The 12,752-nt window shown below is 49.9% G+C and overlaps 1 protein-coding gene and 1 long non-coding RNA gene across 3 annotated transcripts; one reads left to right on the top strand and one right to left on the bottom strand.

The window, feature by feature from the left end:
* Positions 1 to 1,271: 1,271 nt before the first annotated feature.
* LOC129631295 (phospholipase A2 inhibitor and Ly6/PLAUR domain-containing protein-like) lies at positions 1,272 to 5,428 on the bottom strand. Of its 2 annotated transcripts, none has more exons than XM_055552226.1 (5): positions 5,281 to 5,428; positions 3,825 to 3,941; positions 2,254 to 2,406; positions 1,721 to 1,864; positions 1,272 to 1,526 (listed from the first exon to the last, which is right to left on the bottom strand). In XM_055552226.1, the coding sequence occupies exons 1-5, from the start codon at positions 5,348 to 5,350 to the stop codon at positions 1,408 to 1,410; spliced, it is 603 nt and encodes a 200-aa protein (XP_055408201.1). In that variant the 5' UTR covers positions 5,351 to 5,428; the 3' UTR covers positions 1,272 to 1,407. The 2 variants fall into 2 exon arrangements, with proteins under 2 accessions (XP_055408201.1, XP_055408202.1); XM_055552227.1 differs by having other exon boundaries at positions 1,272 to 1,523.
* Positions 5,429 to 5,547: 119 nt separating this feature from the next.
* Positions 5,548 to 11,141, top strand: LOC129631297 (uncharacterized). The gene is made up of 3 exons (XR_008703977.1): positions 5,548 to 6,567; positions 8,072 to 8,155; positions 10,665 to 11,141. It is a non-coding gene; the product is annotated as an uncharacterized LOC129631297 (long non-coding RNA).
* The last annotated feature ends 1,611 nt before the right edge of the window (positions 11,142 to 12,752 follow it).

Raw genomic sequence — 12,752 nt, 5'->3', positions numbered from 1 at the left:
CAGGGGGTGGAAGATACTTGGGATTCTGTGAGCTAGAAGCCTAGACTTCTGGGTCTGAGGGAGGAGGGATCCAGGGTGAGGACTCCTGAGTCCCTGGAGAGGAGGGATGCTGGGGTTGTGTGCAGGATAGAACTCCTGTTCACCCCCAACCTCCGCAGGGACCTTTGGTGCACTTGGGTTCTGTGCCCCTGTCATCTGCCATGAGAAGGACGTTAACCAGGGAGTCACAATCCCAGAGGGCTCTGGAACCCACGGAGGAGAACTAGAGTCTCCCTCCCAAACTGAAGCCAAACCCACCAGCCCACAGCCAGAAACAGAGCCACCCCAGATACCTACAAACCCTTAGGAAGAAGAATGTTTCTTTTTACAAGTCTCAGTTTGGGCATGGTTTGTTACACACATTAGTACAGCATGACCAGACTAATAGAACTTTGTTGTTTGAAACCACTGAGTTTAGGGACTTGTTTGTTCCTGTAGCATAATCCAGACTATCCTGATAGATGCCAAGATCTAGCAGCTGCCAAACATGGCTACTGAGTAAGTAGTGGCTATTAGGGTCGTTAAGTATTAGGCCAGACACATTGTCTCCAGAGCCCACAGTGTCTTAAAGGTGCTAGTGCAGCGTGCTCAGCCACTCAGTGGGGTCTGACTCTTTGTGACTTCACGGACTTGAGCCCGTCAGACTCCACTGTCCATGGGATTCTCCAGGCAAAAATAATGGAGTGGGTTGCCAGGCCCTCCTCCAGAGGATCTTATAGACCCAGGCATCGAACCCACGTCTCCCACATTAGCAGGCAGAAACTTTCCTGTCTGAGCCACCAGGGAAGCCCCTGAAAGGTGCTAGGCACTGAACTAGTCCTTTTTGCGTTTTCTTTCATTTGACTCTTAAGACAGCCCTTTGAGGTTATAGCTATTATATCCATATTTTACGAACGAGAACTCTGGGGCAAAAACAGGTTAACTAGGAGAGGTGATTGTGGACTCCGGAGTCTGACCCTCCCAGCTCTTTGACCGAAGGCAAGTGACACCACAATCCGTGCCTCAGTGTGTTCCTCTGTAAAATGGGGGCAATACTTTCAGTGTCATAGAGTTGTGATTATGAAATGAGGTACCGCATGGAAAACACTTATCAGGGGACCAGGCAGGAAGTAACCCCTTAAGAAAAGGCAGCATCTTCCCTTTCTTTCTTCCAAAGAGAGGGTTCCCAAGGGTTCAGACTCCTGCTTTTTGCATCCCATATCCCCGAAACACAGCACATCACAAAGACAGGATTGTTCTGTTAACTTGTTTAGTTTATAGACACATGGGAACCGTAGGAATTTCTAGAACCGTAGCTGAGAAGGAATGGAGGCCAAACAACGCATGGGCCTCAGTTCTTCACTCAGCCTTGCCAGAAGCCTGGGGGCTTCAAAGACAGCTGGTCTTCTTGATGGTGAACAAACGAGTGCCTGAGGGCACCAGGGTCCCGGCCTTGGTGTGGCAGGCGGTCTTGGTACCACAGCCCTGGATGGCAAATTTGTCACCTGCTGGAGGGGATTTTAGACTACAGTCAGGATCGCCAATGCCTCCCCACTCCTAGTCCAGGGTCATATGGCCCAGCCACCTTCTCCCCCAGATCTTTGGAGCCACTCTCTCCCTTAGAATCTGGAAGCATGAGGCTCCAGTTCTGGGCCTGTCTGGAACTCCTGTGCCCTCCCCCCGAATTCCAGGTGCCCCTTACCAGGCCGCACGAGGCCAGACACGGCGACACAGTGGGTTTCCTCGCCAACGCAGAGCGCTTCCGCAGTCGCAGTGCATGTTTCCGTAAAGGCAGCGATGCAGGAAGGACATCGAAGGCCATTCTCTGTATGGTTTCTCACGAACGCTGAAGAGGAGGGTGGAGGGTAAGGTAATCGGAGACAAGAGTCCCTTTCCCAACCTCCCAACCACTCAGGGGACAGCAGTTGGTAAAGGACACTGCATTTTCAGAAAACAATCTTTATTTGGCTGTGTTGGATCTTAATTGCGGCCTGTGGAATCGAGTTCCCTGACCAGGGATCCAACCCCTGCATAGGGACCATGGAGGCTTAGTCAGTGGACCACCAGGGAAGTCCCTGGACACTGCAGTTTACAGGAGAAGAACCCGAGGCTCAGCGCAAGGAAGACGCTTGCCCCGGTGACAGCGCAGGTCAGTGACAGGTGCTCACAGCTGGCTCTGGCAGAGGAGGGGTGGGCAGGGAGGGACTCCAGCCGTGGGGCTCAGCTGGGGCTTACCGGGCAGGGGGTCCTGGTTGCAGCCATCCTTCTGGCAGCAGCGCCTCTTGGAGCCCATGTAGTTCTCAGGGTTCATGGTGATGCCAAAGAATCCGGACTCACACTGGCTGGATTTCGCACACCCCTTGTAGCTGGTCACCGCCAAGGTGGCCTCTGCAGGATGGCCGTGGGCCGGGGGCTCAGTGGCCCCTGGTCTGGACCCTTGCTCTGGGGTGTCTCCCCCACCTTAGAATTGCCCCAGCCCACTGCTGTCTAGAGAAGTCTCTTCCACCTCCCCAAATTCAAGCCCCTTTTCTGCCTGGGGCATCATCTGAATGGTTCATTACGTATGTAGCCTATCCTCCCCCTTCCAGGCTGTGCTGGAGTCTCCAGGGTGGCCCTTTCAGCCCCAGGGCCACCCCACTGCCATCCTGCAGAGGTCACACCTGGAGTGGTCTTTTCCAGACCACCTGTGACTACCCCCATGCCTGTGTGAATGGTCTCTTCGAGTCTTCAGCCTTCCCCTGACCCCTGGAAATCCTTCCACCAAATCCTGGGATGGGGCTGCCATCCCCACCTGCTGTAACACCCATTTCCTTCTCCATCTAAGGTAGACACTTCCAGATTTCCCAGGGTCACTCCCCAGACTTCCTGGCTATGATCTCTTGCTGCCCTCATTGGCTACTCTCAGGTCTTCCTAAAGTGGTCTCTTCCAGTCTCCCTGGCCTTCCCCTTCCCCACCATAGACAGGATCGGCTCCTCCAGGCCTAGGGTTTCTGCTCTTTAGCCCCCGTGCTTGGGTGTGTGGGTGCTCAGTTGTGCCTGATTCTTTGAGACTTCATGAAGTGCGCCCAGGGATGATCTGTCCTTATACATCTCTCTCTCTATGACAATATTGGGACTTCCCTGGTGGTGCAGTGGTAAAGAACACCCCTTGCCAATGTAGGAGATGCGAGAGACACAGGTTCCATCCCCGGGTGGGGAAGATCCCCTGGAGAAGGAAATGGCAAGCCTCTCCAGTATTCTTGCCTGGAAAATCCCAAGGACAGAGGAGCCTGGCAGGTTACACTCCATGGGGTCACAAAGAGTCAGACACAACTGAGCTTGCACCCAACTCAACCAGCCCCAGTAGCACCCGCTTTCTCTTGTCAGGAACAGTCTCTTCCAGCCTGCATCTCTGGGAGACCCCTCGCAGCCCCAGAGAATCAACCTGTCGCATTCTTTGTAACTCACCCAAGTCTCTTTTACACCCATCCCTTCACCTTTGACGTATTAGATTTCCCCCTTCTCTGGATTTCACTCTTCTCCCATGTCCTTTGCTTTCCTAATTCCTTCTTTGGTAAGAAAGTCTGTATCTGCACTTCCCTATCCTCTCTTTGGAGTCTCATCTTCAGAAATCCTTGGCAACAGTGGTTTCTGTCATTCCACCGGATTCTCTGTCCACCACCCACCTCGAGATTGCCTTTCCCTCTTTCCTGATAATTATCACTCAAGGTTCCTCTCAGCGCAAGGTGATATCTGCCACTGTGAAGGCACCCCCCCCCACACACACACACCTCCCCAGCATGTGATACCAGCCCCTGCCCTCTTACTTCTGTTGGTCTCAGTCTGGAAAACTATGCAGGAGTCCTCATCCGGGGCGCAAGTCTGCAGTTTTCCTCTGCAATTGGGACTGTCACCGACACACACCTCACAGCTCAGTGGGTACCCTGCGATTAGAGAGCGGGGCTCTAGTGAAAGGTGCCGTAGTCTGTGGGACATGACTCCCGGATCCGGATTGGGATGGGGTGGAGGGGTCTGAAGGAAGAAGGACTGCTGTCTCCCTGGTTTTCATGGGTGGGACACTGGCCGCTGAACAGGGATCTGTCTGAAGCTCGGCAGGGATGTCCAGCTGCTGGGAGCAAAGCTGCTTTCTGGCACAGGGCAGAAAGCAACTCCGATCAGGGAGCAAGTTTATCTAATTACAAGGCTGGGGACTTTGGATGCTAGACCCCCTGATAAAGCTTTGGGACCTTGAGTGGTCCTGCTGAAGCTTTCCATGGATCTTAAAAAGTTTTTTTATAGTTATAATTTTCTTTTTTCTATTGTTGGGTCTACTGGGTGCCGGTTCCTGTTGGTTTATCTCTAGCTGTAGTGAGTAGACGCTACTCCCTCGTTGCAGTTTGGGGTTTCTCATTTGTGCTGGTTTCTCCGGTTGCAGAGCACAGGCTCTAGAGCATGAGCTCAGGAGTTGTGGTGAAGGGTCTTAGTGCACTGTGGAAGCTTCCTGGACCAGGAATTGCCCCAGTGCACGTGGAAGCTTCCTGGACCAGGGATCGCACCCCTGTCCCCCGCGTTGGCAGGCAGATTGTGCCCTGAACCAGTGGGCAAGTCCTTCATGGACTTTTGTGAACCTTCAGGTGCAGCTGGTTCTCGGAAGTGGGATCACCTTCCTTGTGGGGACCAGGCTGTCTACGTTGGTAGGCAGTGGGCGCTCAGGAAAGGGTACCTGAGAGGAGATCTGCATCCCAGGTCAAGAAGAAAGATCGAGGATTACAGGGATAAGGGCCTGGACTCCTTGGTCCTGAGACAGGAGGCAACTGGGGGCCCAGACACAAGGCATCTGGGTCCTGGGGAAAGTGGAGCTGCCTGAACTCCTAGAGCTAAGGGAGGAGGACACCGGGGACCTGAACTTCTTAGAGTCCTGGGAGAAAGGAAATCTCTCGACCTCGCCTCATTTTTTTTCATACTAATTAAAAATCCTAATCATACTCTCATGTGATTTTCTAGAATTCAGTATCTTATTTTGAGACACTGCCTGGGATACAGGGAGCAGAGCCCATCCAAACCCCTCCTTTCTCCGAGATTTAAACCCATACGTTTTTTAGCTCTTCCTCCCTTGGGGACCCAGGCTTTCTCTCCTTTACCCTCTGCCTTCTCCATGAACTTCAATTCCCAGGACACCTCCTCTTTTGCTTTTCCCTTGAGAAAAGGCATTTTCCCTGGCAGAATATTCTCTCATACTCCTTGTATTGAGGGTCCCAGGAGTCTAGAGCCCTAGTCACTTACCCAGACCCAGGAGGGTGCAGAGCAGCGTGGAGGCCAGCAGGAAGGTCTCAGGTTTCATGGAAGGCTTCATGATGGATGGATGAGTGACCCTGCAGGCCTGGGTCCCCAGCTGTTCTTATAGGAAGCTGAGAAGGGGCGGGTCTGGACCTACCTTACCCCTAGGCTAAGAAATGATGATGTAAGCCCTGGGGGGTAGGTCTCTGCAGCTCTGAGTGGGGGAGAGGGAACCAGAATCCAAAAGGAGTAGTGGCATCTTGTGCCCAGCCCCCTCCTCCATGCAGCCCCAGGCTTCTGGGCTTCCAACCCTGTCTTCCATTAGGTCCCACCGCCCCGGCCCTCACCCTCTTTTTTTCTAAGGTGATGCCCAAGATGAGAATCAGGTCATTTTTTTTTCTGTAGGGTACAGCAGCTGCTAGGACTCAGGTACCCTCCCCCTTCGCTCCTTCCCCAAGAGGTGCCCAGTGCGGTGAGGCCCTACCTGTGAGCGCCCAGCAAATCCAGGCTTGTTTTGCTGGGGCATGCTTGGCTCATACTCCCTTTTCTGTGTTTGGTCTTTCTCCATCTCTGACCCCACCCCAGGATGCACTTGGGTCTCACGGAGACTGAACAGAGGGGTGTTTGTTCAGGGTAGGGGGATGGTAGGGGACAGATGCCCAGAGTTCACATTGGAAAAGGAAGGATGGGTGTGTGTCTGGTTCGGGCACATACTCTGTGTTTTATTGAGGTCCTTTACATACTCTCTCTGCTTCAGGCCTGATCTTCAGGGATCAGTGATTTTCTCGTGTGTGTGTGTCCGTGTGTCTGTGTGTGTTGGGAGTGGGGAGAGTAGCCAGCCAGTCAGCCATGGAGGGGATCCTGTTGCGTTAGGCTCCCGGCTTCCTGAAAAAATCCACTCAAGTTTGCTGGTCTCTTGCTTTCCAGGCTTCAGTTGGGGCGCTGAGGAAGGCGAATTTCTGCTGGGGACCAATCCTGCAGGCCAAGCCGGTTGCTAGGAGAGCCTGGTGTGAAAGTAACCGGGAGGAGGGTTAGAGAGCCGTTTGGCCAGAGCCAGGCGGGAAAAGCTCCTTGCTACAGAACTGGGTGCCTCTCGCAGCTCTTAGGAGAGACGCACCAGGCATGCGCAGTGGCTTCCTGAGCTTGCGCAGTAAAGGCCTCCCGGGGCGCACCCCCTCTGAGCCCCCCGAACTCAACCCGTCGTGCATCTTTTGGGTCGGGCGAAGCGCACACGACGTTGACATGCCGGAGATCCGCCACCGCCATGTGGTGTCCTGCAGTAGACAGGACTCGGTGAGGGACTGGCGTGGGGGAGGGTGGAAGAAGTAAAGGAATTCGCAGCGGGCTCCAGGAGAACTTTTGGAGTCTCAAAGCTGTTGAAGGATAATCCGTATGCGGGGTGCAAAGAAAGATCTTTATTGGGGTTCTTACGAATTGCAGTTTGGGAGACACAGATTCCGGTAAACGGAGTGTTGTCAGAGGGAATCATGGGCTTATAAGAGGACAGAGGTCAGCAGGTTGTTAAAGTCTTGTGGAAAGAATTCTAATTGACTGTGATACACGGAAAGAAATATTTGGCTTTAAAGTAGAAGCTGTCCTGAGTTACCAGAGGGTAAGGGTCTGTTAAGTACCTTGAGTTTCTGGCACATATTCTGGATGCCTGTGTGAATACAATATGTGGTCAAAAGGTCAGATTCCACTGCAGCTGTGACCCGCTTGGTCAGAATTCCTCAGTGGCCCCCTGGTCAATCTTCGAGAACACTTTTAGCAATACGGCCTTCATTTTGGTTTTCCTTTCACAAAGGGGACTTGGTGGAATTCGAAGGAGGGTCATTGGAGAAGGCAATAGCAACCCACTCCAGTACTCTTGCCTGGAAAATCCCATGGATGGAGGAGCCTGGTGGGCTGCCGTCCATGGGGTCTCGAAGAGTGGAACAGGACTGAGCGACTTCACTTTTGACTTTCATACACTGGAGAGGGAAATGGCAACCCACTCCAGTGTTCTTGCCTGGAGAATTCCAGGGACGGCGGAGCCTGGTGGGCTGCCGTCTATGGGGTCGCACAGAGTCGGACACTACTGAAGTGACTAAGCAGCAGCAGCAAGGAGGGTCATGGGAGAATTTCAGGGAGTCCATAGGGAATTCTGGAGAGATGTGAGATAGAGGAATTTGCTGAGAGAAAAGGAGGGTGTTTTGCCTCCTGGGAAGGAGCAGAGGTGAATTTCCCAGGGGAGAATGTTGGAGGGGACTCGAGGTAGAGTGTGGGGGGATTTATTATTTTAACACTAGAAGGTGTTTGTATTGCAGTATAGCCAGATAGGAGAAGGCAATGGCATCCCACTCCAGTATTCTTGCCTGGAAAATCCCATCGTCGGAGAAACCTGGTGGACTACAGTCCACGAAGTCGCTAAGAGTCGGACACGACTGAGCAACATCAGTTTCACTTTTCACTTTCATGCATTGGAGAAGGCAATGGCAACGCACTCCAGTGTTCTTGCCCGGAGAATCCCAGGGACAGGGGAGCCTGTTGGGCTGCCGTCTATGGGGTCGCACAGAGTCGGACACGACTGAACGCCAAATAACAACGTTGGGAAAGTTTCAGGTGAACAGCAAAGGGACTCAGACATACCTATACATGTATCCATTCTTCCCCACACCCCAGAGTGTGGGGGATTAATAAGGAAACTGAAACCTGGGTGATTTCAGAGGGCTTGGAGAACTCTCAGACTAATGTGAGAGCTATGGACATAGCTCTCATCTCTGAACCCTAACGTTCCCTTTTCTACTCTTCTCTCTAGACCTACTGTGCAGAAAACCTTCTCAAGGCAGACGCTTAACGTAAATGGCGGGCAGCCTCTAAGACCATCTCTGTGGTGCTCCAGGTGATTCTGCCAGCCGCCCCGCCATCTTTTTCTTTTTCCCCTCTCTGGGTGGCATGAGGGATCTTTGTTCTCTGACCAGGAACGGAACTGGAGCCCCCTGCCCTGGAAGCTCAGAATCTTAACCACTGGATCCCCAGAGAAGTCTCCCTCCCTCCATCTCCTTAATAGAAATCTGTAGGTCCAGGGTCCAGACTCTACTCTGGAGTTAACTGGCAGTGAGCTGAGGCACTTTCTCTTTGGTCCCCACCCCTTCACCAGGACAATGAGCAGTGTCCCTGTGCCCTTAGCAGAGGAGATGGGTGATGCAAGGACTAGGCCAGGAATGAATCCGTGTGTGGTCCAGGCAGGTTGCTGCTCTTTTCAGACCCTTATCATCCTCAGTTGGAAGAGAGTAAACCATTGCCATGCATTCTGCCTTCTCAAGGTCCTGAGCTTAGGACTGGAAGGTGTTTCATATCATCTAAGGCAATCAACCTCATGTTAAAGATGGGGAAACTGAGGCCTAGGAAGGGCCAAAGTGAAGTGGCCAGTCTTAGTGACCATTGTGGAATGCAGAGTGCTTTGGTACATGCTTGGTGAAGTTGGAAGGAGCAAATGGAAAAGGGCAGCTTGACCCAGGATGGTGCCAGACTTCCCAACAGGCTGTTCCCATCAGGCATGAGGAAGTGGTGGGAGAAGCGAGCTGGCGTGTTCCCAGGGGCTGCCTGGGTGTTGCCCTGCGTGATCTGCGCTCCAGGGAGTCGGAAGGTGGTGGGGCTGTTATCACCCCTCATACATGGTGGTGCTGAGAGCTGAACCCAGTGTGGGCGCTCTAGCCACCTTTTTCTTGCTTCTTTGTTTCCATATGTTGACTTCCTTTCTTTTTTAAATTTATTCATATTTGGCTGCATTTGGTCTTAATTACAGAATGTGGGATCTAGTTAGCTGGCCAGGGTTGGGAACCTGGGCGCCCTGCATTGGGAGCATGAAGTTGTAGCTCCTAGATCTCCTGAGAAGTCTCTGTCTTTTTTTTTTTTTTTTTTTTTTAATTTTTGGCCACACCACATGACACTTTGGGGCACTAGTTCCTCAGCCGTGGATTGAACCTGCCCCCAGCCCCCTGCCCCGTTGGAGGCATGGATTCTTAAGCACTGGACCACCAGGGAAGTCCTCCACTTCTTGATTTTGGCTACATTCATCCCTCCAATGTAAGAGTGTTTGGGGAGGGATGCTGGGGGCAAGGCCTGACGGATTGTGTTAAATATATTATTGTCTGTCTTACCCAGTGGTTCTGAAAATGTTTTGGTTCATAGACCTTTTTGCAAATTAGAGAGTAGATGAGAATTCTCCTCCCAGGAATTATACACAAAGCCACAAGGTTTTGTGAATGATATTTGGACTTTACATATCTCATAGTTCCCTAAGGTAGTACAGTCAGAATAATGAGAGCTAACAGTTTATTCAGAGTTACTACTGTTTGGGAATACCCTGGTGGCCAGTGCTTAGGATTCCACTCCATGCCACGAGGCCCAGGTTCAATGCCCAACTTGGGAAAATGCCCCCCACCCCAGAATAAAAAACCCTGCCAGTTACCATTCCAAATGCCTCCTATGGGTTAGTTCATTGAATCCTTAGAAAAATCCCATCACCTCCAATGTATTATTATCCCCTTGTATGATGAAGAAACTAGGCCCAGAGAGCTTATACAATTTGCCTACAGCCAGTATTTTCAACTGAGAGAGAGATGCAGGTGGCTGACAAGTTAATCTCAGGTGGAATTCAAGTCCCCATCTCTCCCTCTTACTCTCCCTGTGACCTCAGGCAAATAGTTTCATTTCTCAGAAGCTGTTTTCTCATCTGTCCATGGAAGATAATGTGATGGGAGCCCAGGGTTACCGTGAAAATCCGGTGACATAATGTTTGCAAAAGTGCCGTGTCACCACGCAGGTGTTTATGTAAAGGGGGGGGATTCATGTGTGTATTCCTGGATGATCTTGCTGAGCCCATTTATGATGAGGAGCATCCTGTTTAATTCTGCTGTTGGAGTGGGAGCAAGAAGAGACAGGAAGTGGAGAGTGAGAGAGCCAGAGGAGCCAGCCGGGGCTCATGTGGTCCATAACTGAAAAAAGCACAAGAGGGAGGCTATACACTGAAAAGGAGTCCTCATCACTGGCCACCTGCCTCAGTCCCCTCCTGCCCCATCGCCCCGTTCCTGCTGCCCAGGTCTTCCTTCCTGGGCAGTCATTATGAGCAGCTTCTGATGTGGTTCCCCAGGTCCCTCTGTCCACATACAAGCATGTATATTCACCTGAACCTCCCTTTTTAAAGTACGTAATAGGTACATGCTCATCACCCTTGCTTTTTCCAAGAAACCATATCTTAGAGGTCCAGTGTAATGGCATCAAGTTCTCCCTTATTCTTTTGAATGGTGCATAACATTGCCTTTCATGGATGTGGAACCTTGTTTTAAAATTTTAATTCCAAGCATCTTTTCTGACCACAATGCAGTAAGATTAGATCTCAATTACAGGAGAAAAACTATGAAAAATTCCAGCATATGGAGGCTGAACAACACGCTGCTGAATAACCAACAAATCACAGAAGAAATCAAAAAAATCAAAATATGCATAGAAACAAGTGAAAATGAAAACGCGAGAACCCAAAACCTGTGGGACACTGTAAAAGCAGTGCTGAGGGGGAAGTTCCTAGCAATACAGGCATACCTCAAGAAACAAGAAAAAAGTCAAATAAATAACCTAACTCTACACCTAAAGCAACTAGAAAAGGAAGAAATGAACAACCCCAGGGTTAGTAGAAGGAAAGAAATCTTAAAAATTAGGGCAGAAATAAATGCAAAAAAATTAAAGAGACCATAGCAAAAATCAACAAAGCCAAAAGCTGGTTCTTTGAAAGGATAAATAAAATTGACAAACCATTAGCCAGACTCATCAAGAAACAAAGGGAGAAAATCAAATCAATAAAATTAGAAATGAAAATGGAGAGATCACAACAGACAACACAAATACAAAGGATCATAAGAGACTACTATCAGCAATTATATGCCAATAAAATGGACAACGTGGAAGAAATGGACAAATTCTTAGAAAAGTACAACTTTCCAAAATTGAACCAAGAAGAAATAGAAAATCTTAACAGACCCATCACAAGCATGGAAATTGAAACTGTAATCAGAAATCTTCCAGCAAACAAAAGCCCAGGTCCGGACGGCTTCACAGCTGAGTTCTACCAAAAATTTAGAGAAGAGCTAACACCTATCCTACTCAAACTCTTCCAGAAAATTGCAGAGGAAGGTAAACTTCCAAACTCATTCTATGAGGCCAACATTACCCTAATACCAAAACCTGACAAAGATGGCACAAAACAAGAAAACTATAGGCCAATATCACTGATGAACATAGATACAAAAATCCTTAACAAAATTCTAGCAATCAGAATCCAACAACACATTAAAAAGATTATACACCATGACCAAGTGGGCTTTATCCCAGGGATGCAAGGATTCTTCAGTTCAGTTCAGTCGCTCAGTCGTGTCCGACTCTTTGCGACCCCATGAATCGCAGCATGCCAGGCCTCCCTGTCCATCACCAACTCCCAGAGTTCACCCAGACTCACATCCATCGAGTCAGTGATGCCATCCAGCCATCTCATCCTCTGTCGTCCCCTTCTCCTCTGGCCCCCAATCCCTCCCAGCATCAGAGACTTTTCCAATGAGTGAACTCTTCTCATGAGATGGCCAAAGTACTGGAGTTTCAGCTTTAGCATCATTCCTTCCAAAGAAATCCCAGGGCTGATCTCCTTCAGAATGGACTGGTTGGATGTCCTTGCAGTCCAAGGGACTCTCAAGAGTCTTCAACACCACAGTTCAAAAGCATCAATTCTTCAGCGCTCAGCCTTCTTCACAGTCCAACTCTCACATCCATACATGACCACAGGAAAAACCATAGCCTTGACTAGACGAACCTTTGTTGGCAAAGTAATGTCTCTGCTTTTGAATATGCTATCTAGGTTGGTCATAACTTTCCTTCCAAGGAGTAAGCATCTTTTAATTTCATGGCTGCAGTCACCATCTGCAGTGATTTTGGCGCCCCCAAAAATAAGGTCTGACACTGTTTCCACTGTTTCCCCATCTATTTCCCATGAAATGATGGGACCAGATGCCATGATCTTCGTTTTCTGAATGTTGAGCTTTAAGCCAACTTTTTCACTCTCCACTTTCACTTTCATCAAGAGGCTTTTTAGTTCCTCTTCACTTTCTGCCATAAGGGTGGTGTCATCTGCATATCTGAGGTTATTGATATTTCTCCCGGCAATCTTGATTCCAGCTTGTGTTTCTTCCAGCCCAGCATTTCTCATGATGTACTCTGCCTATAAGTTAAATAAGCAGGTTGACAATATACAGCCTTGACGTACTCCTTTTCCTATTTGGACCCAGTCTGTTGTTCCATGTCCAGTTCTAACTGTTGCTTCCTGACCTGCATACAAATTTCTCAAGAGGCAGATCAGGTGGTCTGGTATTCCCATCTCTTTCAGAATTTTCCACAGTTTATTGTGATCCATGCAGTAAAAGGCTTTGGCATAGTCAATAAAGGAGAGATAG

This window comes from Bubalus kerabau, chromosome 17 (genome assembly GCF_029407905.1).
Source record: "Bubalus kerabau isolate K-KA32 ecotype Philippines breed swamp buffalo chromosome 17, PCC_UOA_SB_1v2, whole genome shotgun sequence".
Lineage (NCBI taxonomy): Eukaryota > Metazoa > Chordata > Mammalia > Artiodactyla > Bovidae > Bubalus > Bubalus kerabau.
This window is presented reverse-complemented; position numbering and strand designations above follow the sequence as displayed.